Genomic DNA, 26375 nt, shown 5'->3' with positions numbered 1-26375 from the left:
ATTTTTACTTTTTTTTACCCCTCTCCTGCATGTGTGTGTGAATTGTACTGCTGCTAAACAAGTGAGTTTCCCCATTGAGGGAGAAATAAAGGATTATCTTATCTTATCTTATCTTATCTTATTGTCATTCTGAAATAATAAAATACAAGCACTTCAGAAAATGAAGACCTAAACAATAGTGATAATGACAATAAATGATAACAAAAATTACTTTAATGTGTTTATTTTACCTTACTGCTGATAGACATGATGGCAAAGTCCCTCTGGTCTCTGGAAAACTGGGATTCTAATAACTTTACAGATGAATATAGTCCTAGATCACCTGATCTGAACACAGCATCAGATACAGTTAAGAGGATACATAAATCAGACAGCAGGGAATAAAATCATATGATCTGCAAAAAGTAAATTGTTTTATTCATGTATCTGTTCATCCATCCAAAAATCCTCCCCTCTTGTTTTTGTGCCCTGGTTGCTGCATTCTTCCGCCCCTCCGTCTATCATTCTCATCCATCCTGCCTATAAAATAGCTCGACGTCTGCGTCTGTGGTCGGCTGAATTGTTTCGTCGTGATTTGTAATGTAAATACGTAGCTGCACAGAAGAGCATCACTGCCTCTCAACGCCCCTTCAGCACACACAGGCATGAGCACGAGCATGCGCGCACAAACACAGCATATTCAGGGAACAACCAGCAGCTGCCTGGCTCAGGTCCGGCACTTCTACCAAGCCATAATTGTTCCCGGGCCTCTCCCCTCTCAGCGCCGGTCGGCCCGAGCCAAGTGGCTAACCATCAGCAGCCCTGATGGCTCTTTTCGCCTCCGGGACCCGACCGCTCTGCGATGCAGCCGATAGTCTCGATAGGCAGCACGCAGCACGGACAACACCACAAAAGCATAATTTACGCACAAGAAAACTTTCTGGTGGAGTTACACGGCTCCGCCGGCTAATTTACTTCTGAGGACATGTGTTTTGGCAAGAATGACAACAGTTTACTTCATTTCTCCGCAACACAACTTTATTGTTGCAAAATGGGATTACTTTTGACACCGATTGCCAAGTTGGATTAGTTTGTCAGTATTAAAAAATAAATAAAGTGATCACATTTTTCCAGTTTCTAAAATTCCAAGCATACTAAACAATCCAATTTAAGAATGGCCTCCATTTTAACATTAGCTGGCGTTGGTCCAAGCTCTTTATCACCTTTAATTTTACTGGATGCACCTCTGTGTGCATTTATCAACTCTCTAGTAAGTCAAATTTAAACTCAAAAGAAAGAAAGTGGGGAACTACAAGTGCTGCTCCCATCCTGGATTTCTTCCTCCGTTTCTGTCCTCCAGCTACGACATGTGATGCTGCTGGGAAACGGCAACAGACTTTGAGCTGATTATTTCAGCTTATGAGACTCCATGACGTTTCCTTTAATAGTTCGTGGCAAAGTGTTTCATGCAGAACCAACTTGTTCTGACTTCTACTGCCCATCATTAATCCCCGCGTTCATGCAATACTCGGGCACCTCGGTGCGATGCATTTTCAACTTTTCCCCCTTTTTCACTGCTCTAATATTTTTCAATCTAGACTCTGAGAAGAGAGTTTTGTATGAATAACCATACATGTTTAAAAATGCTGCAACAAACAAATGCAAGTTCAGCGTAGAAGAGTATTTTATTTCATAACAGATGTCAGGCACATCACTATCAACAATTTGTTTCTACAGACCTTTTTTTTTCTTCTTCTTCCAATTATAAGATTTTCCATTGTTGGTTAGTAACTTCTCCTTCTAAAGTGGTACTAGGAAAAAAGGAGATGCAGTTGAGCAAATCTTTAAAATTTTCCACCACCGGAGATGCATGCAGTTTAGGGAGGAGCCCTCTTTGAGTGTGTGTGTGTGTGTGTGTGTGTATGTGTGTGTCTGTGTGTGCTTTTCAGGTGACAACAGGCCTCAAAGCCTTTATTTTCCATGGTAAACCACAACAGGCTTAACCTTGCTTAACTGTACACATTAAACACAAGCGCTCACACAGACACAAAGACAGGCTGCACTTGTGTGTGAGACTGCACCGAGCAAGAGGGACCTGCATACGACAGAAAACTTGTTTTGTCAAAAATTTTGCCTGGAGTACAGTTAAATTGTAAATATAAAGTAGAAGAATCACTCCTCTCTAGCATTTTCAAACACTCGTGACTGTAACATCCAGGCCATATCCTCTGCACCGTGCATGTCTTTCAGATGCACTACTTGCGTAGATTATCAAAATGTCTACATGATCAACTTAACCAAAACCAGTCAAAACAAGGTTTTTTCTTATAATCCTTACATTTTGTTAATAAATCTTGCTCCCAAGACTTTGAGAATGTTAAACATGTACAACACTTTCTCCATTCAACAAAAGGATAGCTCTCCTTTTGATGAATAAAAAAAGATTCTTCTCCCTTTAGTCAAAACAGCTTCCAAATGACTTGATGTTTTACGAGTAGCTGCATAAATGAAATCAACGTTCCTTCAATTGGCTTGGGACTGCTGCAACTCTGCAGGGGATTGCTTGTAGCCCGGACGCCACCGACGAATCCTCTGGAGCCCCGAGGGCTGACAGTGACGCTGCCTGGTGTAAATCTGCTTCTATTTGGAGGCTGATTCGGCAAGGGGACCGTAAAAACATCACTGATGGAGACTGACTGTCTGACTGCATGTCTGTCTGTCAGAACAGAGCCTGTCCCCTTACATTCCTTCTAAATGAAATAAAATAACCATCACTGGTATCTGTTGCTGGTTGATGACGGACATTTATGCTGATCAAAATAGAAATCCAGCAGTTGACATCATGTTTTACTTGACCTAATGCAATTTACGACCGTATAATTGAAATGTTTGTGTTTTCCCTTTGCCAAAATGTTATTCTTTTTGTGCTCAAATCTAATGTTTTTATGACTTTAGTTGGGTTTAACTGACCCCAAATTCCCCAAAAGCTGCATAAATCCTAAAAATGTACAGACGATGTGTGAAACCCTCGCTTTATTAAACATCAAAAAGCCGGGATTTGATCATTATGGCTGAAACTGATCTGAAGTAAGAAGGCTCAGGAATCGATGGGCCCTACCTACGTTTTTTTTAAGTAACGCAACATATATCCTTGATTTAAAAGCACCTGATCACCCTACGATAAGAGAAAGCAAGACCATATAAAACAGTGAGAGCAGCTCACTGGTGAACAAAAAGGTATTTTTCATGTGAACTTTCATGTTCTTGACTGTCACTCACTCATGAAATTTTGCACTTGCTTGCAAGTGTTGAACATTGCGCCTAACACTTAAGGGTGCAATACACGATCTTAAAAAAACTGCTCCGGGTCCCGTTAAGAGCAGCAGACCTCCTAAACAATGCACCCAAAACTGAAACTCAAACGTAAGTTGCAGCTCTTCAAGCAGTTTGTAGATCGCTATCTCAGGAAAAGCAGAGCACAACTGAATCTGGTCCCCGAGCTCTTTGTCTGAGGCTTTATTAAGGACAGCATTGACACTTACTGGCTAAGAACTGCATAACACGGGCTCAAATGCACTGACGTGAGTGGGAACGCTCGTGTCTTTTAAACATAAATAGTTTACTCTGCGTCATGTGCAATAAAGTCTAATGCAGGCTTTGAAAAGATTTGTACTAAAATGTTGTTTTCAGAGGCAACAGAATGTTTGAGTCCATATGAGTCAAACATCTTAATTTTGTTATCTATTAAAACAAACAAAATAAAAACAGAGATAGCAAGACCTGGACTATTTCGTGAACGGTTCTGGGAACTTTTTAAGTTTTGAAACAAGATAAGGACAATCAGCCGGGCGAGTGTTGTGCTGCAGCAAAGAGGAGGTGGGAAAAAAACATAAAAATATCAAAGATGGTGACAAGGATTGTTGATTGCCATGACGGCGGAAACTTGTCGCTCTCTTTGGTTACTTCAAACAGGTCCACTTCCTATTGTTGAAAGTAAAAACTGACTTTCGAGAGTCAAATTAACTCTGGATTTGTGTTCCTCTTCCTTGAGTGCGGTGGTGAAACAGTTAAAGGTGTTCTTACGGTGACAGAGTCAGTTTCAACTGGGGCTGTGGTTTTGTTGTACCAGGTGCACAGCGTGGTTACCGGCTTCTCATTGTTTACTGCTAACTCCCTTCCGCTACTGCAGTTATCTTTTTCCGTCATTGTGCTCTCTCTATCTCTCTCTCTCTCTAGCTGTCTCTCTCACTCCATCACTCTCTGCCTCTTTAAGCTTCTGTCAGACTCTCCTGCAGCTACTACTTATACTTTCTCCAACCCCCCCCACCTTCTCTGATTAGCCCAATCTGTCCCCATCTGATAAATCAGATGATATGTTTCTTTTGTTGTTGACTTCCTGCCCACCCACCTCTTCCCTTTCATCTGTCCTTGGTGCGCATACAGTGTTTCCCACATACACGTCCTGTACTATGTGCAACACCTACACTGTCAAGCACGCCCACACACACACACACACACCGACCACAGTGGAGTGCATATCACAGATGCTCTAGTTTTTGTTTGGACCTGAAAAATGCTCACTAAAGTTGATTTACCACAACACCTTCTCACACACCTCTTGAATCTCTAAATAAATTGCTTTCAGAGTTCCAGTACTTCCTGTTACGCATCGAGCCGTCGCTGGCTTCAAGTTTGTTGTCATTAAAGTTTCGTGTTTTCCTTTTTATGCACTCCTTTGAACATTTCCCTCCTCCTTCAACCCGTCCACTCCTCGTTTCCTCAAGGCTATCAACTCTCTTTTCCATCAGCTCGGAAATCAATTTATAGAGACACAAGTGGCTGTGTTATTGTCCATGTCGTATCATCATCGGATGCAAACTGATGGGAAAAATAACCCTGGTTGCGTGTTTGCCTTGCATGTGCGTGAGTGCAGCCCGTCCGTGAGGCTTCTTGGTGTTTTCTCTGTGGACCGATGGGAAAGGCTGACATGCCAACACGACGCAGTTAAGGGCATCTCTGGATACGTTGCAAAACAAAGGTAGGAAATCAATTTGACGCATGAATGAGCTCCTTGTGACGAAAACTGTTGAAGAGGGAATTCCTCCCTTTTTTTCTTTCTTAAAAATGGCATTAACAGATGGGCACAGCAGCATAACCTAACAGCTTACACAAGCTGGTGTCCTCTTTTAATTTAGCGTACTCTGTACTTCTCGTCTGATTAGTGGAGCTCTACCAACGTGACATCAAATGGAGAGAGTGGATCCCCAAGAGCGTACGTAAGTAAAATGGATAAATATCATAAACTTGGAGCCAAGGTCTTTTCTGCTTGTCATTGTACTTCAGGTGTTTGGCTGCAAGAGAGGGAGGTGGGAGGGATGAGACTCAGCACAGCAACAGGAAACCAGAGGCTGTTTCTGCCCACATCTGTGCAGGGGCCTGATAGGTCTACGGTGTCCGGCCATGATTGGAGGACTCAGTTAGCGCGGTTGTACATGTGCTTCATATTTAAATAACATTGAAGTTCTTCTTTTTTTTCATGGAATAAAGGAGATGTTTATATCTTCAGCAGCGTCCTCACAAACCAGTAGGTTGTTTTTGTATCATAGCTGATGATTTTTAACCAAACAGACCACAGACAACTGTTTGCACCAGCATGTTGACGTCCCAGATAAAGAAATCCTCTGGGCAGCTACAAACCTTTCAAACACCCTCACTTCCATCCGTCAGACCATCGTTCCCTGCTTCAACTAACTTATAGTGACTCTGTCTAGATATCTTTGACATGGAGGGCTCCTCCTACAACATAGCCCGACACTCCACACTGACTGCGTTTACATGCACTCAATAACCCTTTTAAAACCCGAATATTGGCAATAACCCGAATTTGCACGGCCATGTAAACACCAATAACCCCTTTGAATAACCCGAATTTGCTCATATTCCGGTTTTTAAAAACCTGAATATGACCCCTGAGTTACTCCTTTTAAAACCCGAATATTGGGTCAAGTAAACGCCAAACGGAATATCCCGATCAAACGGAGCAGGAATTTGTTTTCTGCGCATGCTCTGTTTGCAAAGAATCCTGGTCTTTTGAGTCCAGGACGTTCTTATAAATACGGAGAAACGTAAGACCACGCCACACTTTTGGAGTGAGGAGGAGACTAATCACTTCATAAATGTAATGAAGGATATGAACATTTTGGCATTTGTAGACGGTAGAAAGTACCGGGATAGCGAGATTTACAAGAAGGTGAGCGAAAAGTTCCGCGAAGCAGCATTTGTTTTGAATTTGGATACAGGAAGAAGAAGTGGAAATGACACTAATTGCGTCATCACGTTCTCCGCGCGTCGCTGGTTTGATCGGGATATCCCGAATGATTAATCACCATGTATACAGGGATAACCCTGTTTGCTCACGCATGTAAACGGAATATTCCGAATGTTTCAGTAACCGGAATATTAGCAATAACCCGAATTTTGACTGCATGTAAACGTAGTCATTATCAACACCACTGAAGAATGACTCGAGAAAGACAACCAAGGAGCTTCAGACTGCAGAAACGCCCAGTCCACTCAGCCGTCTAGATGCCAGCCACTGGAGCTCATTACTAATGTTATGGGTCTGTCCTTGCAGAGAGAGTCTCTGGGCGGGTTTAACATGATGACGACAGAGCACTGACGTTGAAATCTGGATGCAAACAGTGGAGACCGATGAGGATTAGCATGTATTTGAATCGGTTTTGGCATGGACAGTTAAACACTTTAACAAAAGACATCACTCAAATCATTACCCTGCATAGTTGATGTGTTTTTTTTTGTTTCGCCATCAGGATACGGCCAAAGTTAGATTTAGTCTTCGACACAAAACTTTCAGTCACTCTAAATACGTCACTTTGTGTTTTGCTCTGATTGGTTATGGGCTAACCAACTTTTTTCTTCAGCATTGATACGCCGATTTGTGCAGCTTCAATCAACTGGAAGATCACGGGTGCAGCTGAGCCACGACGTTCAAATGAGCTCAACTTATAGATAAATAGATATGCTGTTAAAATGTGTGACATTGACAAATGTGCTCCTCTCTCAATGCTTCGACCATAAGAGGAGCTCCACTTGGCACAAGAAATGAATTCATCCTATCGATAAAATGTCATTCCTGATTTGTTTCACAGTGGTTACACACTAAGGCACAAATACAAACACCCAAAGGCACAGACACATATTTTGAGCAAGTTCTGTGTGCTGTTGGTTCAAAAGCAGCTTCACAACCTGAAAAAAGTAGCTTATGTCAGGGGTGCAGAAGATGTGGCATGCAGCTTTCAAAGCTATCGCAATGTTTTATAACAACTTTGAGTAACCTACAAAGAGTAGTAGGAAGTAATTTCACCTTAAACAACCATGCATGTTTATTTAATTAGCAGCTTTTGGTTTTGTTGCACCACAGGCTTCTGAAAATAATCCCTCATTTGCCATTTGGTTGGCGATGGTTGTGGGCGCGCTCTAATACGTCACTTCAAAACTCTGTCCAGGGATCTGCGTTTACTGTTGCGTTTTGGATTTTTTCAACATACTACAGAGTATTTCATGCTCAGTTCATTAAATAATGGGATCAGAAGCAATTTAATGGCTTTATAAGCAAAGACAATTTGTACGCCGTTAAATGTTCATACAAGCTCCACGGTTAAATCTAAGTGGCTCATTAGCTCCACCAGAAAAACTGGGGAAGATTAAACAATTTATTGCCCCTGCCTGGTGGGTTGTATCATCTCATTTTCAGATTATACACACACTATATTTGTATTCGTTGTCGAGCTGTGTGCGTGCATCCTGTATGTTAGTATGTCGGTGTAAATAAGGAGGAAGAAGGAAGTACAGACACATACAGACACACATAAACCATGCCGTACATGTATGAGAGATTGGAGTTGCTTACTGCAAAGGTTTATGTTGTTTAGTAACCGTGTTATTTCAGTAAGTCTCAGTATGAGTGGTGTGGTGGATTTTAGTACGCATCATCTGCGTATACATGTATACAGCATATCTTAAAAAGCAAATGAAGGTGTTGGCTGCTTCTTCCCCACAGCAGCCCGACATCATGAGAGAGAAGATCAGATGTGTGCTAATGTGTGTGTTTGTGAACGTGTGTGTTTTAGATCACAGCCATGTGTGCCGGGTTGCCTCATGCGGCTGCGGAGGCTCCAGCTGGTCTGGGCAGAGCCCACGGGCACGGGGTGGAGAGGGGCGGAGGACGAGGATGGGGTTTTTAGTTTCATTTGCTTAACTATTTTTATGAACACTATTTTAATAAAGTGCATATTAAGATGATGATAAAGGTCAACTGTGGAGGCTGAGGTCTGGAGGAGGGACAGTCATCCCAGAACACTATCAATTGCTTGCATCAACACACATACTGATGTTTATTCACACGGAAAAGCCCAGAATGATGACATTTTGACAGTCAAATAATTAATTTTTTGAGTCAGTGATTGGGTCACCAGATTGTTAACTAACAAGTGTGTTAAATAAGGCAGGTTTACCTGCCAGAGGCTCTTTACGCCAGCTCTTCTTCTGTGGTTCCAGTTTGTAAATGCAATCTCCCTCTCTGTTTTTAGGCTTAAACTATTTACACTAGCTGTTATAATTTGTTTTTTGCTCCCATTGCTATATATGTTAATATTCTACTCTACTCTATTCTACTATTATATAAACCCAGCTAATTTATACAGCATTTTATTTAAATTCTTGTATCTCTTTAAGGGTTTCTTTTGCTCCATAAAACACTGGGCTGCATTTTTTGTCGGAGAACTTCTATGCAAATACAAAAGTATCAAAAAGAGTATCTTTAGCTTAAAAGTCTCCGAGAGACGACACTGAGAAAGAAATGGGTGGAACTGCATCGCTGCACTGAACCTAAAATAACCATTGGTTCAAGAAGAATAAAGAACACGAAGAAAAAACACCCGCAAAACAACAATCAAAGTACCACACAGCCAGATCCTCACTTAAATCAACATGTGATGTTGGTCTGCTTCACTGTGGAAACACACAGCTCCATCTCTCAGTGGGAGAGTGTAAACAGGCCATAAATTTCCTTACAGGGCAGAGATGAAAGAGGAAGAGCACGAGGCAAACTGTCATGTTTCTTCAACATACAGTCGTCACTGATCGATTTTCTGCAATTTTAAAAACGATGTTGGCAAACGATTGGGTTTTGCAACTGGTTCTCGATCTGCAGATTTAGAGACAGAACAGTTGAATTTCTTCATGTCTCTTTAATTAGGTCATTTTTATCTATGTAACATCCTGGTCTCTCATTCCGCACCTGAGATTTATTATTTTGATTCTGAGAAAAAAAAAAAAAAAAATGAATTGGTTTCCTTTTTTAAAAGTTTTTTTGGAAAGTACAAGTTCACTATGCGGACATGAGCCTGAAATCAATGAAGAAAGGTTGTGAGTGCTTTGTGAAACTACCTGATTATTGTTGACAGTAATGAAGAGGAAATGAAACGAGACTTTAATTCCCATAGGTCATGTGATCTCTATGAGAAAAAGAAAAATCATTTTCACTCACTGAAACCCAATGAAGAATACGATCACCTGAAAATCACTTGATTTACCACAACTATGTAAAACTGATAAGAGTATAAACAGTATCTAATTCCTAACAGTAAAAACTAAACACGTTTTTTTTTTACGCCATCAGAAATCAACATGAACACCAAAACAAACAAATGACACATTCAACCTACTATCTCTGCTTCAAATGTCACCAAACTTTCTGTAAATCAATCCGGACGGGGTGACAGGTGGATGACTGCAGGTGTTTGCTCGACTGTGTACTTTGAAACTCCTCGCTGACCAAGGACGTGGCAGGGAGGAGGGATTCAGTCCGATTGGGAGTGTTTGGCCCACTAACCTACAAAAATGTGTGATGTGGATCTCTGTGTACACAAGTCTTTTTCTTTTTGTTGTGTTAAATGGTCGACTCAACAAGGCACGTGGCCACATACTCATCTTGGGGAACTGCCGAGCATTCAAACATGAAAAAAAAGCCAACAACTCTATAATTTTACTAATTCTGACTAAGACCGAAGATCTGCAAAGGGTAATGATTACTAACAAAAAAAGTTTTATTGAAATGCAGATGCTGAACTTTGTTGCCAGAAATCTTTAAACTAAAAAAATGACAGAAAAATCCCCTAATTCATGTTTTTAAATGATTATCAAACTATTAAAGTAGCATGAATGAGAACATGTACGCGACTGCATTCATGTCCATGCTGCCTGACGGACACTGAGCCGTCACTGATTAACTACGGGCTGAAAACACACACCTGGGAGGTCTGGACGTCTCACCCTGTAAACAATGATGTGGGAGAAACTTTGCAGGGTTTCAGGCCACGGGCCGATGACCCACCTAGTCTGCGACATCCTGCAACACACACCTGACAAAGACCTCTAAAACTAAAATCTTTTTTGTTTCGGTCTCCCTCCACTTCCCATCCTGCTAAAACATGAGCACCATCACAGTATCACCTGAGTGTTGGAGGCCTTGGTCAGATAGCATTGATCAAGTCTCCCATTTATTGCCAATTTAACACTTTTTCCAAACAGTGGGCACTTATTTTGAAAGAAAAGGTGTCAACTTTCCACACATCGCTTGCCTGCTCTCATTTGTGTCCCCGTCATATAAAATGACTTTCACACTGGCTGAAAGGGCGTCCTAAACCAGCTTTTCTCAGATCTAGAGCGGGCTGGGAATCAGATTAAAATCCAACAAGTGAAGAACAGCTCTGAGCAGTTGTAAGCTAAGATAGTCACTCTGCAGGTTGGTTCAATGTCCTCCATCACCATCCCAGAGAAATGAATACGAGTCAAAGTCTGACCTGTTACAGGAGCATTTTATTTGTGGTATTGGCATCTCAAAATTTAACCCACCTCTTTGCCATTTTGATATAACCTCTCTCACGTTGTCTAAGACTATGCATTAACTCCTACTACTTTAACTCCAGAAGATATTTCAGTAAAGAAAGAAACCATCCCTTAGTAATCCCACAATGGGGAAATTCTGCATTTAACCAATTTTCTAGTTGAACTAGTAGCAGTGGTCTGCCATGCAATAGCACAGCGTCAGGGTTAAGGGGCCCAAAGTGGTTGACCTCGGTTGCAATCCAGGGGCTTGAACCTGGATCCTCCAGACTCCGGCCCTCCTCTGTAACCACTAGCCACTAACCACTCCCCTTACCTCTAACCTCTGACTAAATATTGGACAAATCATGGAAATGAAAATAAGCTCTGCTCCTTTTGGAAACGTTGCAATAAGTCTGAGGAACGGATATAACACCTGAACAACTGCGGATGTAAAAAGTCTACACACCCTGATGAAACTGCATGTCTTAAATATAAAGACAGAAAAAAACTTGCTATATATTTAAAAAATATTCCAACAAACAGAAATCCAGGTTTAAAAAAAATCTATTTATTGTAATTATCATAAGAAAAAAACTCCCAACTAATACTTCGTAGAGGCTAGGCATGGGACGATATGAAAATTTCATATCACGATATTGGTGGACAAAAATATCACGATTACGATATTATCACGATATTAGCGTGTCGCTTATAAAATTCTTAAAATGCAAGGAAAAACACTAACCGTGGATCCACTGGTTCCTTCAGAACATTTATTCTCAAATCATTCTCAACACAGTGACACTTGAGGTAGAGAACAAATAGTGTACTGTAAATGTTATGCATTACAAAGTGTAAACTATAGTACCGGTACCGGTACTTATTTGAACTTTCTTTTTTTGTAAGAAAATACTTTCCCTGAGAGTCGAAAGAAATAAGTGACAAATAGAAATAAAGTGACAAAGTAGAGCCAAATGCACACTGATTGTATTACTCTCTGAAACTTTAACAGTGACTGGCTGCCTGCTACTTAGTACGGCTCTCTGGAAAAATAATAAAATAAAGGCACTGCTCTGTAGTATACAAAACAAAAGCTGCATGGCCAACACAAAGATTGAGTGAAAATAAAGTGCCACAGTAGTCAAATGCACACGGATTGTACTACTCTCTGAAAAAATATTAAATAAATAATAATAATAAATAATATTAATAAAATACATGAAAAAAATAACACTGGCTTCTACCTGGCTGGTAGCCTTGTGTGACCAAAAAAAAAAAAAATGTAAAAAAATTGGCGATAATTACAGTACGATAACGTTATCGCAGCCGTTTTTTATCGCGATATACGATAATATCGTATCGCCCCATGCCTAGTAGAGGCACATTTTGAATTGTCAATAAGTTTCTTTTACCGCCATACATCTACAGTAGATGTTGGAATTTGTAAAAAAAAAATAAAAAAAACGTTCATTTAAACTGAGAGGGGATCTCCTGTGGGGTTCCTGGTAGTCTCCCTGATAGGTTTTCTTTGAAGGGTCGCCTTGACCTTTATAATGTCCCAGTGTAACTGCACTTCCTCTACTTATTGATGATAGTTTTGACACTGCTCCGTGGTAAGTCCATCTATATCCCTCTCTTAATTGCAACAGTTAAATGAACATTTAACTAAGTTACAGATTATTTAAATCGGTCTCAGTAGAAAGCAACCCCAAACATCCAAGCAAACACAACAGATGACTTCTATCTGGTTTTAATAAGATAGACAAAGTCTTATCTTTTAGAAAGGTGTTTTCCACTTATTAAAATAATAATCTGATAAAAAATGAACCCAGCCTCAATGGTGTGACGCTTGTCAATCTGAAAAGTTGATTTATGGCACAAAAGCAGTTTATTTTATGCGACAGGTGAAGTAAAGCTGAAGCGCTTGTGGTTTTGTTTCACTGGCTGCTGAGATGGAAAAAGAAAAGCCACTTTAATGTTCTTGACCTCTAACATGATCTTGGTGACAGGAAGTGTGGGAGGAATTATGGAAAGTGTGGTCTTCGTTTTAAAGACGCATCAACCACCCATCAAGAACTCTTGTTCTTGTTTTCACTGCAGCGAGGTGTCAAGCTTGATTATACATCCAGCTCAGAGATGTTTTGTATGAAAACAAGCTGCTCTGTCTCTATTAATATGCCAAAATCCATGCTGGAAAAAACAGAGTTAATAATAATTAAAAGAAAGCCACACTTCCTTTCCCAACACCTGTCTTTTACTGCTCTACCATTTCCCCCACCCCACCTTCACTCTGTACCGGAAAGAAATAAGTGGATGAATAATTACAGGTATAAACACCTCGGGGCCATCCAAAGGGTTTTTTTCCCCCCTTCTCTTGATATTCTTTCAAACATTTCCGCCTCTTGAAAGAGTCTTCTGAACAGTTGCTCTTCAGGTGCCTTCACAGCTCGCTACTTCAAAGCCAGCACGGTGATGAGGAGGCTCTTATGGTCATTTGTATTTTAATCTTCCTCCCTCCTCTTCCCCTCCCGTTTTAATGCTCACTTTACCTCTAGCTCTCCCCATGTAAAATCTGTTTAACTGTCCTTATCCACATCTATTTTGATCTCTCACATATTTCAGGTCTTGGGAGCAGCGGAGGCTTCAGCCTATCTGAGACTGACTGAACATTTGCATTGGTTTTCCTTTTTTTTTTTTTCTCCTTTTGTCACACAAAGCTGAGAGAAGTTGTCAAAAGTGGAAAATTATCTCTAATATGTGCAACTTTTGTTTTCTAGGACACTGAGCTTAGCATTTCTGGCCTCTCGTGGATCACTTTCCACGTGGCAGTAGCTGATTGATGAAGAAAATGTACAAAATCAATGAAAAATTAAAATTCTCCCAAGTTGCATTTCTCAATCGGCCTCGTGTAGGTCAGGAGACCAAATCAGGAGAGCAGTGACCTTTACCCCATCAAAAGATCTAATTTAACACTCCATATACAAAATGAGTTTCACCAACCCACTTCTGCAGTACATATTTGAGGTTTAAAGTCCTTGAAGTTTTCTATTGGTTCAAACTAAAGTTAGTATTGAATGTGATCAATCAACATCAATAAAGAGGATTGTGTCTCTGACCAGAATCCTGCACATACAGGACTGTCTCAGAAAATTAGAATATTGTGATTTTCTGTAATGCAATTACAAAAACAAAAATGTCATACATTCTGGATTCATTACAAATCAACTGAAATATTGCAAGCCTTTTATTATTTTAATATTGCTGATCATGGCTTACAGCTTAAGAAAACTCAAATATCCTATCTCAAAAAATTAGAATATTCTGGAAATCTTAATCTTAAACTGTAAGCCATAATCAGCAATATTAAAATAATAAAAGGCTTGCAATATTTCAGTTGATCTGTAATGAATCCAGAATGTATGACATTTTTGTTTTTTTAAATTGCATTACAGAAAATAAAGAACTTTATCACAATATTCTAATTTTCTGAGACAGTCCTGTACAGCAAGCTGAGACTTTACCAAGTGTAGTTTACGTGTGCAAGAATCTAAATACACATTTCAACATTTTTTTAATAACATTTTTAACACGACAGAGTGAGTGTGAGGTAATTATGATGTAACTTTAAAATTAATGAATGTTAATATTTATTGGGGGGGGGGGGGGGGGGTGCAATTTTTCAAACCCCAGCTTTTGCTCCCCTCTCCTGAAAGCTGCTTTTCTTTTAGCCCTCTTAAATCTGAGTGCTTGTGGCCCTTATCATCGCCAGTCAGAGGCAGGGAGGCCCCGGTGCTGCTCATCCCAGCCCCTGGGTCTGTTAGAGGGGGTGGATTAGCGAGGCCTCAGCCTGCATTACTGCCATTGTTTACCCAGGGACTAGGGGGAAGACTGAACAAACCCCCTGTCAACACAGCAGCACAATGGGAAACAAGGAAGTGGCAAGATCCGAGAGACTCGCACACACACACGCCGTTCCCTTGATCTTGGAGGTTCAACCTCATATTATCTGGGCGATACAACGAGGACGGATGGGGGATGGGGAGGGGAGCTATTCAGCAACAGCAGCAGATTTCTAAATGGACACAAGGAAAAGGAGAGATTTTGTGTGCTAACAACACACACACACATACACAAACACACATGCACACAGAAAAACAAAACAACCCAAAGCATGTGGTCAAACTGATACTTCCTGCCTGGTTTGGAAATTCTGATTTGGTTAAGAGAAAGCCATTAAGGGGGCATTTTGAGGACTGTTATACAAAAAAAATTCAAAACAAACACCCCCAGCTGAGCCGTAAGCATTAAGAAGTGACAACGCTTCACCATTTCCTTTCCCAAACGTGTAACCTGCCTCTCAGTTGCCTTCCAGTCGATTTTCAATTTTGGGTGGGTGAAATGAAGTGTCAGATGAGCAGGAAATTCCCCCAAATGAGACAACAACCCTGTAAACCCGAGCTGGCAAACACTGGCTTGTAAATTCCACCCATCGACTGCGTCAAACAAACAAAAGTTAAAAACAAAACAAAAATTTTTTGACCAAACATTTACTGTTATCCCAAAGAGAGCCGTTAATACAGTAAACCATTTACAGCAATCAGTGTTTTCGAGCAGCTTGTCGTCTTCGGAGCTCGCTGACGTCAAATGTGACCACAGCTTCCACATCACAGGAGGTTTCACAGTCTCCCTGGTGGTGAACGGAGCTGCATTGAGTCAAATATTAGGCATTCGGTATCAACAAGGGCAAGGTGACCATCGCTCAGTCGGATTTCAATCGTTCAATACTCTTAAAGCAAACTTCAACCTGAGAAGGTGTGCTTCTTTCACACTAAACACTTACAACACTTTGAATAATCCTCAGTAAAGGTGGTTGATTATCATCTCTGCTAAATGCTTAGGCTGCACTCTTCATGCATCAGTCACGAGGCTTTACTTTTTTTAATTTTTTGGTCACAAACCCCTCCTTTGACTTCAAAAACATGCGACTGTCCAAAGAAAATCAGTTAAGGGGCTTCATCTACTATTTAATTTGCATTCTTATGTCTAACATAGAGGACCTTGCTATCCACTAACCAGATTTGCCCTGCTGCCTGAGTTCAAGTCCACTTATGCGGCAAATCGTGTTAAATGCCCTCCGTATGAATGACATTCATGAGCTTTTACTGTGAACCGGCTGCAGTTTGATCTAAGGAATCGACCTGATGACCTAGCGGATGATAAACATCAGAGTAGTTAGATCAGGTGTTGTAGGTGACGAAATAGGTACTTCTGCCAGAAGACAAACCGCTTTTGAAACTCCTTTAATAAACAGTACTGCCCAGTGATGTCATAACTTTTAGGGGAGTAAGAACTGAACAGTGCATCACTTCAAGTTTAAAATGATTCAGCAGAAGATCTTTATAAAACTAAGTCCTAAGCAGAGCAAAGCGATTACAACTTTGTTTTCTTGGCTCTTCGGTATTTATTGTAGGGATGGGCGGTATGGACTAAAAAATGTATCACGATTATTTCTGGCATTTATCCCGATAACAATAAAAATGACGATTAAAAAAAATACCAATTCAACTCCACCTTTTTAACTATAAATTTATCACGCTCTCAGATCCGCCATGTTTGTCATCAACGGGAATTTTTCTTTCTTTCTTTCTTTCTTTCTTTCTTCCTTTCTTTCTTCCTTTCCTTCTTTCTTTCCTTCTTTCCTTCCTTCTTTCTTTCCTTCTTTCCTTCCTTCTTTCCTTCCTTCTTTCTTTCCTTCTTTCCTTCCTTCTTTCCTTCCTTCTTCCCTTCCTCTTTTCTTCCTTCCTTCCTTCCTTCCTTCCTTCCTTCCTTCCTTCCTTCCTTCCTTCCTTCCTTCCTTCCTTCCTTCCTTCCTTCCTTCCTTCCTTCCTTCCTTCCTTCCTTCCTTCCTTCCTTCCTTCCTTCCTTCCTTCCTTCCTTCCTTCCTTCCTTCCTTCCTTCCTTCCTTCCTTCCTTCCTTCCTTCCTTCCTTCCTTCCTTCCTTCCTTCCTTCCTTCCTTCCTTCCTTCCTTCCTTCCTTCCTTCCTTCCTTCCTTCCTTCCAAAAATCAGCTTTACACAAAAACATCATCAACGGGAATTTATCGTTTTTACCGCGACATGACAAATTCTTATCGTGAGGAATTTTTTTTGACGGTATATCGTGAAAGGTAAAATATCGCCCATTCCTAATTTATTGCCATATGCACTCTTTGCAATCTAATTAAGCATTGAGCTACATCAGCCTTCAACCTACAGTAACTATGCTTATTAACACCGATCAATAGTTAAACAGTTGCTCAGCTTGACAACAGTAGACTCAAAAAATGCTCTTGACCATCTTAAATGTGTGTGACAACCAGATCCTCCTTGATCTTATAGATATAACTCAATCAAAGAGACTCTGGAGCTTCAGCATTTCTCCATTCCTTACCCCACCAACTTCACACGTGCCATAAAGTTCTCGCACGGGCCAAGAAAAGGCCAAAAGAAAGCTGAATTGAAGCCGAACAATGTTTTGAACCATCTCAGATGATGAACAGTGGACTTGAGAGTCATGAAACGTGTGGAGATGGATGGAAGAAGAAGAAAAAAAAGACTCTTCCAATGAAAATGTTTCCTCCTGATCCCTTCAGAAACACTTGCACGGCTAGAGGAGCTCTGACACACAGCAGACATTAGCACATAAAATACACCATGAACTCTGGATGCAAACAAGCCTTGGGCAACAAACTTCAGGAGGAAGCATGAAGATGAACACACACACTTGGAAAAAAAAGAAGAGGAAAAAAAAGCCAAAGCCTTAGATACATACTTAGTGTAATAAACTTAAACAGCGCCCATGCACCAAGCAGGCGTAATACGCAGTGTCTTATGTGCTCCAGATAAAGCTTTATCCAAAGACAACACGCTGAGGGAGTTTAGTCATATCTCTGAATGCCACAAATTTCTCTCTTTGGCCCCTTTCCCTGAAAGGACGGCTGATATCTCCATTAATGTGACAAAAAGGGAAACGTCCCGTGGCCCGCTGTAATAGGAGCATTATCGCTGAGTGGAATAAGGAGGGGAAACACTTTCCAGCAGCCGCTCCAGTCTGCAGTCACTTTGTGGAAAATGACTTCACAACAGAGATTAGAAGCTTCTTAACATGAGACGTGTGGAGGACATGTGATTTATTGGTCTTTGTGTGCACATTGTGTTTCGGTTAATCCCAGCGAACAACGACAACAACAACAACAACAACTCTGGGAATTTTATTTCCCTCCCTTGTTCTGCTTGTGCCAGCCCCGACGATCGCGCTCATATGTTCTCGGACAGGTTTCGCTCTCACACCTCCACCACGTTAGCCCAAACGCTCTCACAGACGGAGAGAGACAGGGAGAGAGAGAGAGACAGAGAAAACAGCACACAAAAAAAGGTCCATGCAGAAACTGGACTTGACTTTTGCAACGAAAGGACACCTGCATACTTTACCCAGGAGGATGGATGGATGCTGAGAGATACAGACAAACAAATATTACGCTTGATGTCAGACTTTCAAGACATTCAATCCACTCTCTCACAATGACTTTAGCAGTTTAAAGCAGTTTACGGGAACCGGCAAAGGTTTTTGAGAAGTACTTGGCTGGTAAATGACATCACAATGGGAGATGGATGCAAATGCAGCCACATTGACGAGTCATTATTAAAATTATTTCAAGATTTTTCCCCCTTTTCTTTTTTTACATGTGGAATAAGCAGGTGGCTTGCAAAGCATCAAAATTATATCTTACATGTCTCCACAGTAGGGATGGGCGGTATGGACTAAAAAATGTATCACGATAATTTCTGGCAATTATCCCGATAACGATAAAAATGACGATAAAAAAAATACCAATTCAACTCCACCTTTGTAACTATAAATCTATCTCGCTCTCAGATCCGCCATGTTTGTTACACAAAAACGTCATCAATGGGAATTTAATTTTTCTTTCTTTCTTTCTTTCTTTCTTTCTTTCTTTCTTTCTTTCTTTCTTTCTTTCTTTCTTTCTTTCTTTCTTTCTTTCTTTCTTTCTTTCTTTCTTTCTTTCTTTCTTTCTTTCTTTCTTTCTTTCTTTCTTTCTTTCTTTCTTCCTTCTTTTTTCCCTTCCTTCCATCTTTCCTCCTGCTCTCTCCTTCCTTCTTCCCTTCCTCTTTTCCCCCTTCCTTCCTCCTTTCCTTGTTTTCTCCCTTCCTTCCTTCCTTCCTTCTTTTTTCCCTTCCTTCTTTCCTCCTGCTCTCTCCTTCCTTCCTTCCTTCCTTCCTTCCTTCCTTCCTTCCTTCCTTCCTTCCTTCCTTCCTTCCTTCCTTCCTTCCTTCCTTCCTTCCTTCCTTCCTTCCTTCCTTCCTTCCTTCCTTCCTTCCTTCCTTCCTTCCTTCCTTCCTTCCTTCCTTCACGTACATTGTGCGTGGATTTAACGCAGAACCATAAATCATCTTTACACAAAAACATCATCAACAGGAATTTATCGTTTTTACCGCGAGATGATAAATTCTTACCGTGGGGAATTTTTTTGACGGTATATCGTTAACGGTAAAATATTGCCTATTCCTACTCCACAGCCGAAGACAACGTCTCCAAATGTCCAGCTGGTTGAGAGACAAATCCGTCGTGTTATAATGATATCCAAGACCATGCCTTCTTATCAATTACAAAAGGAGTTGACCAAGAAACCAAATAAAAGTAACAAGTGCCAGAAAGAGTGTCAACAGCTCTGATAAAACAGCTTTCATCTCCTTGACGCATCATGATGACAGTGACATTGCTGTGGTATACATGAGGCTTTACAACGATCTAACATGTTGTCACATAGAGACAAGAAGTCAAAACTGACAGGTTTCCTTCCCATTTTGAATAGTCAGCACTATGAGACCCAATCAGTGGCTGGTGAAGTCAGAGTCGGCACGAGGCCGCAGTCAGACACGGACACACACTCCAGCAGGGATGCATGTTTGACGCCACAACACCGGGAAAACTGTTCTGTTCCTCGTCGGCATCACAGACCTATAGTTTCCAACCCTCCACCAGAATAATAAAAAAAAAAAAAAAAAATCCTACTCTTGCCCAACCGCTGCTCTCAGCCCTTTCAAGTGGCAGGTAGATGGACCCTGAAACGCTGCTACTGCTTCACAATCAGGGGACTAATTACAAGCGAAGCAGCAATAAGTGGGCTTTGTGGGGAGACTCGAAGACACACAGGGGAAGAAAGTGGTCTTTATCTCTTTATACACCCCCCCACGCTCTATCTCCACCAATCCCACCCTCAACGTGAACAATCACGAGAGGCTCCTGTGGTTGGAACTCCAGGGTCGACGGGAAAAAAGGAGAGAAGAGAAGAGAAGAGGAGAGAAGAGAAGAGAAGAGAAGAGAAGAGAAGAGAAGAGAAGAGAAGAGGGACAAATACCATCACACTTGCTCACCCTGTCTGTCGAACATTATGCCGGATGTGCCGCGTTATGCAACGACAAGTACGGAGATGTTTAAGAGGAGTGTTTTTGCTGTCGTGGAGTTCATTCAGCTACACCCCGACACTCGGCACCGGCGTCTGAACTACAGAGAAAACACGAGCTCCTACGAGAGCTGCCCCACACACTCGAACCTCTTCAGGTGTACGCTACTATTGTCCGGGATTTTCTCTCCATGAAAACAAAAACAAACAAACTGCAGCATACTGAACATTTTTTTCAGCCTTTATTTTAAGGCAACTCCAGCCAGCTTTAAGTCAAACCCTTATGGGAACAAACATCCTATAAGAGGATTAAATATGCTGAAACATTCAAATAAAAAATTAACTTAAAAAATAAAAATGCATGAAGAAAAAAGGCATCTAAGAGAATTATTTCATTTTTTTTGTTATTACTGTCAGCGCTCTTTGGACCCTTTCATTTAACCGTTTGCTCAGAATCTCCAAAGTGTCGTAAAGTAATCATATTTTCGGGAGACTAATCAGGTTTCGTGGCACAGCAGGTTTCCACTTCCCTGTGCCTCACATTAAAGCAGCCTACAGTCTGTGTGACCTCACAGAAAGGCATCCGAGCTGTTTAGCAACGTCTCCTCTGCTCAAGCAGGGGGGTTCGTTTAGGCAACGGGATTACACAGCACGTGAAAGATGAATGTGGCACAACTGCTTACATTTGGTACAATTAGTCACCATGTCCGTGGATACCGGTTCTTATGGGTGACTCAAAGGGATTTTCTGACTTGCAAAGGGTTGTCTAACTGGATGAGAGCTACAACATGCTTGAAATCCTGCCACAAGTCTCTCTTACTTGTTTAACACCGTAAACTGCTATTATGTCTATGGAAAACCTCTCACCATTCGCAACAATGAGAGAAATGTCACATGAAATGGCTCACAATGACGACACCAGACATATTTCAACTCCAGCAAAGGTTTAAACACGAACAAGCTCCTTCTCCGCTTTGCTTCGGGAGACCGCCGTGCTTTGATTTCTTGTCGTTCTGCTTTAATGCAGCTTTATTTCATCAGGGGGTGAGGAGCGAAAACCGGAGCACAAGTAAAGTTTGTGATGGATCTGCAGTGAGGCGACAGTCATCTTAGAGTGACAGATCCTCCTTTTTTGTCTGTTCTTGTTCAGCCATCGCTAAAACTGCAAAACTAAAACTATTTTTGATCCACTGGCATATGTGTACATCATGTACTCATAACAGCTCTAACTCACGTAAAACTATGTAACCAGAATCAACATTTGAAAAATACTCTGCTGTCTCAAACTGCTTGACATGAAAGAGGAGCAATTTAAAATTCTGTGTAATGTTATGAAATGTGCAAAAGATCTTTGCTGCAGCAACGGCATGTGGACCACGTCTTAAAGGGATAAAAAAAGAAGAAAAAACGAATTGATTTTTAGCTCAGTTTTCAAAACATGATGCTTTAAATGTAAAGAGAATTATGAGAAAAAAAACAAAAATGCAAAAAATTATATTGGTGGATTTATCCCCAAAAAAAAGAATGCTGTTTAATCCTCATCTGCAGGTATTGAAGTGCATGTTCAAATATTATTATATGTATTTGTTTTTTAATGAATGAATTATCAGTTAATGTTTTGAGCCAAAAAGCCTCAGCAAAACAAAAGTATGTCTGTAATAAGTTTGTAAGCAGAGCAATGTGTGTATTCAGAGCCTGGACTTGAAAGGAAACAGCAGAAAATGTGCACACGGGTCCATAGCAGGACTGTGACACCCCAGAACATCATGAGAACAGCAGCGCCGGTCCACGGCAGCTGGCAGCGACGTTAAAACAGAGCGGGACTTACAGATGGAGAAACCGAGCTGTTGGGGAGATAGGGGTCCGGCAGCATCAGGAACGGGTACCCCGGATAACCCGGCGACTTGTACATGCCTCCATCTTGATGCTTCGACACTGCGATCAGAAAAATAAAAAACAGGAATTAAAAAAAAATGAAATACAAAAATTGAAAAGAGAATCTCTAAATGCCTAAGTTGGTCTTAATTGTTGAAATTAAAACCCCTTTGGTCTGATGTCTCGTCATCAGTGTGATATCATGTAAAATTCCCCTTCAATTCAGATAAAAATCAAACCTGATACTTACTCACAAAGTGAGTGCTGCTTAAAAGGTTTTAACACAAGGGAAAAGCAGACATCAAAAAATTGCAGGCAGGCAACTCAGGTAAACTGTTACAGAGTAGTTACATCATGTTATATCCTTGTAAGTGCTCAGACTTATGATAACTTATGAAACCGAGCCGTTACAGCCATCACCCACAGCCTGGGAGGGCGTGAACTCCCTCAGTCTGAGCGTTAGGTTATTTACACCACCACCCACATTAAGACAGAGAGGCCGCTCCGCGGCCAGGTCAACTATAACTTGGCTGCACCTGAATAAAACTGCCAAGACGAACCCTGTCACTGTTTAGCCTCTCTGAAGCTGACAAAAAGTTTTAACGCGATACAGATCAGGGTGACAGAATGTGATAAACACACAGTTAGCAACACCCCGGGCGGTAAATGCTGATTTCTGCAGGTTTCCCTTTTGCTTGCGAACCCATTTAAAACTGCAAATCCGGATTTGATGAGGATTTCGCTCAGAGGATCATAATGTGAGAACACTTTTTGTCTGCCCCCCCCCCCCCCCCCCCTCCTTTTTGTTCCTTTTGGAGAACGGTGGAATGAGTTACACAACTGGCTGCAGTCTGTAATTAAAGCTGCAATCAAAACTAAACTATACAATCTCTGATGCAGGAAGGGGAACCACTTTTCTTTTTGGGTGGCAAAGAAAAAGAAAGCTACGGATAACACTTCAATGCCCCCCCACCAACACACACACAACAGCACATTTGAATATAGATTTCACTACAATTATTGAGAAAAGTGTGAAAACATCTCATGACGGTCAAATTGAACCGATAAGGGTGTACTGTAGTTGTGAGCTGAAGAAAAGATCAGCTCACAAGCCAATCTGTGAGATGGTTGATGACAAGATGAGCATCTTTTGTAGCAGGGGCGTCAATTGGGTATGGCAAGGTATGGCAGCCGCCACACCTTTGCTTCAGGTTAAATGTAAATGTTTGTTTTTTTAAATACATTTATGGAATAACTACAAATGCAAATAAGAACAACATGATCGATTTCACTAGTTATTATACACTGCAAAAACTCAAAATCTTCACAAGAATATTTGTCTTATTTCTAGTTAAAATGTCTCATTTTTAGTCAAATTTTTTTTTAAATCTCATTACATTTAAGACAAGACTCAAAAACAACCATTTTCACCTGTTTCAAGTAGATTTTCACTTAAAATAAGTAGAAAGATCTGCCAATGGAACAAGATTGTTTTGCTTGTAATGAGAAGATAAATGTTGTCCCACTGGCAGATTTTTCTACTTATTTCAAGTGAAAATTTACTTGAAACGGGTGAAAAAGGTCAAATAACAAGTTATTTTTCTGGTGATGACTCTTGTTTTAAGTGTAATGAGATTTTTTGACTAAAAATGAGACATTTTAACTAGAAATAAGACAAATATTCCTGGTAAGATTTAGAGTTTTTGCAGTGAGCGAGACTGCATTTGAAAAAGTTCCAATTTTCTTGACCACACAGATAAGCTCCATAGACTTCTGTGATGAGTATTTCCTGGACGTGTTGATTGATACTCTAGTTAAGTTCTGTGACTCGTAACCTTGCCATACCTTAGCTTCCACTGAATTGACGCCACTGTTTTGTAGTATAGTTGCAGGAACAAGTCTTTGAAGTTTAAAGCTGCAGCACGTGTCCAACATACTTCTGACTTTTCACGGTGGGTGGCTGTGCAGCTTTCTGAGCAGAACTGGCCACACTCAGGTGAGAGGAAGGTGTCAGTGCTTGTTGTTTTTTTTGGTGTTTGTTATCCTCTTACCTGCGTCCAGATGATCCCGGTGTTTGTCCTGGAAGACCCTCTGCTCGCCCGTGTGTCCCCGTCTGACCGCCTGCGAGGGACCGACAACAACAGTGAGGTGAGGTGTCGATTTAACGCAGAACCATAATTCAGGCTTTTACACAGTTTCAAGTGCGCTTGTCGCACTTTACGGGTCACTTCTGCTGTAAACCTTTTTTTTTTTTTTTTTTTACTGCTAAAGCTCATTCATGGCATGTCTTCATTCTGCATTCATTCATACTCTACTGCCCTTATTTTTTTTATTTTTATTTTTTTAACAGCTTGTGCTTTTTATTATTTTACTTCTTTTCTTATTCTTACCTATTTGTTATTATGTCTTGCCGCTTTTAATGTAAATGTAAAGCACTTTGAATTACCTTGTGTTGAATTGTGCTATATAAATAAATTTGCCTTGCCTTGCCTTGCCTTCATCCACACATGCATGCCACCTACCGCCGCGCTCGGGCTCTGATTTATTTCCGACTCGTTCACCAGGGAGGACTTCAGGTCGGCCAGGTCTCTCTCCGTGAACGCGTTCTCCTGGATCTTCTCCTCCTGCTCCCCCTCGTCTTTGAACGCTATCATCTCATCATTGGCTCCCAGGTCGTCCCCTCCGCCGCTGCTGAGCTGAGGCATGTCTACGACTCCCTCCTCTCTGCGATGCAACTTTACTGCTTTTTTTTCCTTCTTTTTTTTTGTATTAAGAAAATGTTTTATAAAAAAGTACAAATAAGAGAAGCGGGTTCTTCTCAGTTTAAAAAAACCCACTCACTCTCCAAAAGTAGAGAGAAACCCCGCACCATTTACAGAAAGAAAAAGGGGAAAAAGTTGAAATGTGGCGTCCCCCGGCTGGCTGGTCGGTAGGAGACTAATGTTTCACTACAACAGCAAACAGCTCATTTGAGCTCCAGACAAGGCGAGGAGTCCCGACATCAAAGGGCGCCGCGCGGGTGATTGACAGGTCCGATGACTTGTTGGGGGATTGTACGATTGTTTCTGCGGAGGGCTGAGCTTCTTAAAGAGACAGTACCGCCCTGCGCTCGGCTCAACAGGCTGCGTTCACGACGGCCACCGTCTCCCCTGCCGCCACCGAGACTTCGGGATTTTTAGGATTTAATTATGCAGTCTTGTTTGAGTAAAGATAAAAAAAAAAAAAAAAAAAACGACTTCGTCGCACATCCGTGTGTGTTTTTCTTCATTTGTGTACAGAGGTGGAGTCCACTAAAGCCTACTCGCACACACAGGAAATAGTTCGTGACATAATCCAAATAAATTATTTCTCTGCAAATACTCCCATCCACCTCAAATAAATCCAGTTCAAGAGCAATCCTACTACATAAATGATAAAGAGTCCAAATGACATGTGTAAAATGAAATCAACATGGAAATTTGAAACGTAAACTATGTATGAGAACATGCAAACATGTTTACAAAAGTTTGAAAGAACTACAGGGAAATTTCACATGAGACTATTTTATAACTGTTGAATTATAAATCTCAATACATTTCCAGCCATGTTTCCATTCAACTGTACAAGATTTAATTGTAAATCCTAAAAAAAAAATCTTAAGAAAAAATCTCATTAAAAATGCAAAGGCAAAATAACTCAAAGATTCAGCAACTTTAGACTCACGTCTCATGAGCTTATATACTTTAACATTCAAAATAACAGCAATAACATTTTTAAAGCCTAATTTAGCTTCACATATTAAGTAAAATGTTGATTTCTTTTTAAATGCTCAGATGATTATAAAATTAAAATAATTGTGGAGAAAACCTGAAAACAGCATCAGCATTAATGTATTGACAATTTATTTAAAAGCCAGAAAAAAAATAATAATTATACAATCATTTTTAACAGTACATTAAAAATGAATGTCTCATAACAGTGTGCATGCATGCCGTTAGTGCTGTGTGTGTGTAAAATGTGTGCGTAACTGTTGGTGTCAGCAGTTCAGCAGCTGAAAGCCATCTTGATCTAACCAAATTCTGGAGAGCTTTAGCGTCAACAGCAGTGCACCTGGGTTTCAAGGCTGCGATGCCTCCAGTCTGGATGCTCTCAATGGCACATCTCTAAACCA

The 26375-nt window shown here is 40.8% G+C and overlaps 1 protein-coding gene across 10 annotated transcripts in view; it reads right to left on the bottom strand.

Moving 5' to 3' along the window:
• The window catches only part of tcf7 (transcription factor 7), a 76195-nt gene extending 50962 nt beyond the window's left edge, over positions 1 to 25233 (bottom strand). For all 10 annotated transcript variants that reach the window (XM_061740514.1, XM_061740518.1, XM_061740515.1 and 7 more), the window contains exons 1-3: positions 24748 to 25233; positions 24277 to 24346; positions 22179 to 22285 (exon numbers count right to left, since the gene is read on the bottom strand). In XM_061740514.1, coding sequence (XP_061596498.1) covers positions 22179 to 22285; positions 24277 to 24346; positions 24748 to 24930 — 360 coding nt within the window. In that variant the 5' untranslated portion in view covers positions 24931 to 25233. The remainder of the gene's footprint in view (positions 1 to 22178; positions 22286 to 24276; positions 24347 to 24747) is intronic.
• Between the last annotated feature and the right edge of the window lie 1142 nt (positions 25234 to 26375).

Source organism: Cololabis saira, chromosome 14, assembly GCF_033807715.1.
Source record: "Cololabis saira isolate AMF1-May2022 chromosome 14, fColSai1.1, whole genome shotgun sequence".
NCBI classification, from domain to species: domain Eukaryota; kingdom Metazoa; phylum Chordata; class Actinopteri; order Beloniformes; family Belonidae; genus Cololabis; species Cololabis saira.
The sequence above is the reverse complement of the archived record's forward strand: the minus strand, read 5'-3'. Positions and strand labels throughout refer to the sequence as shown.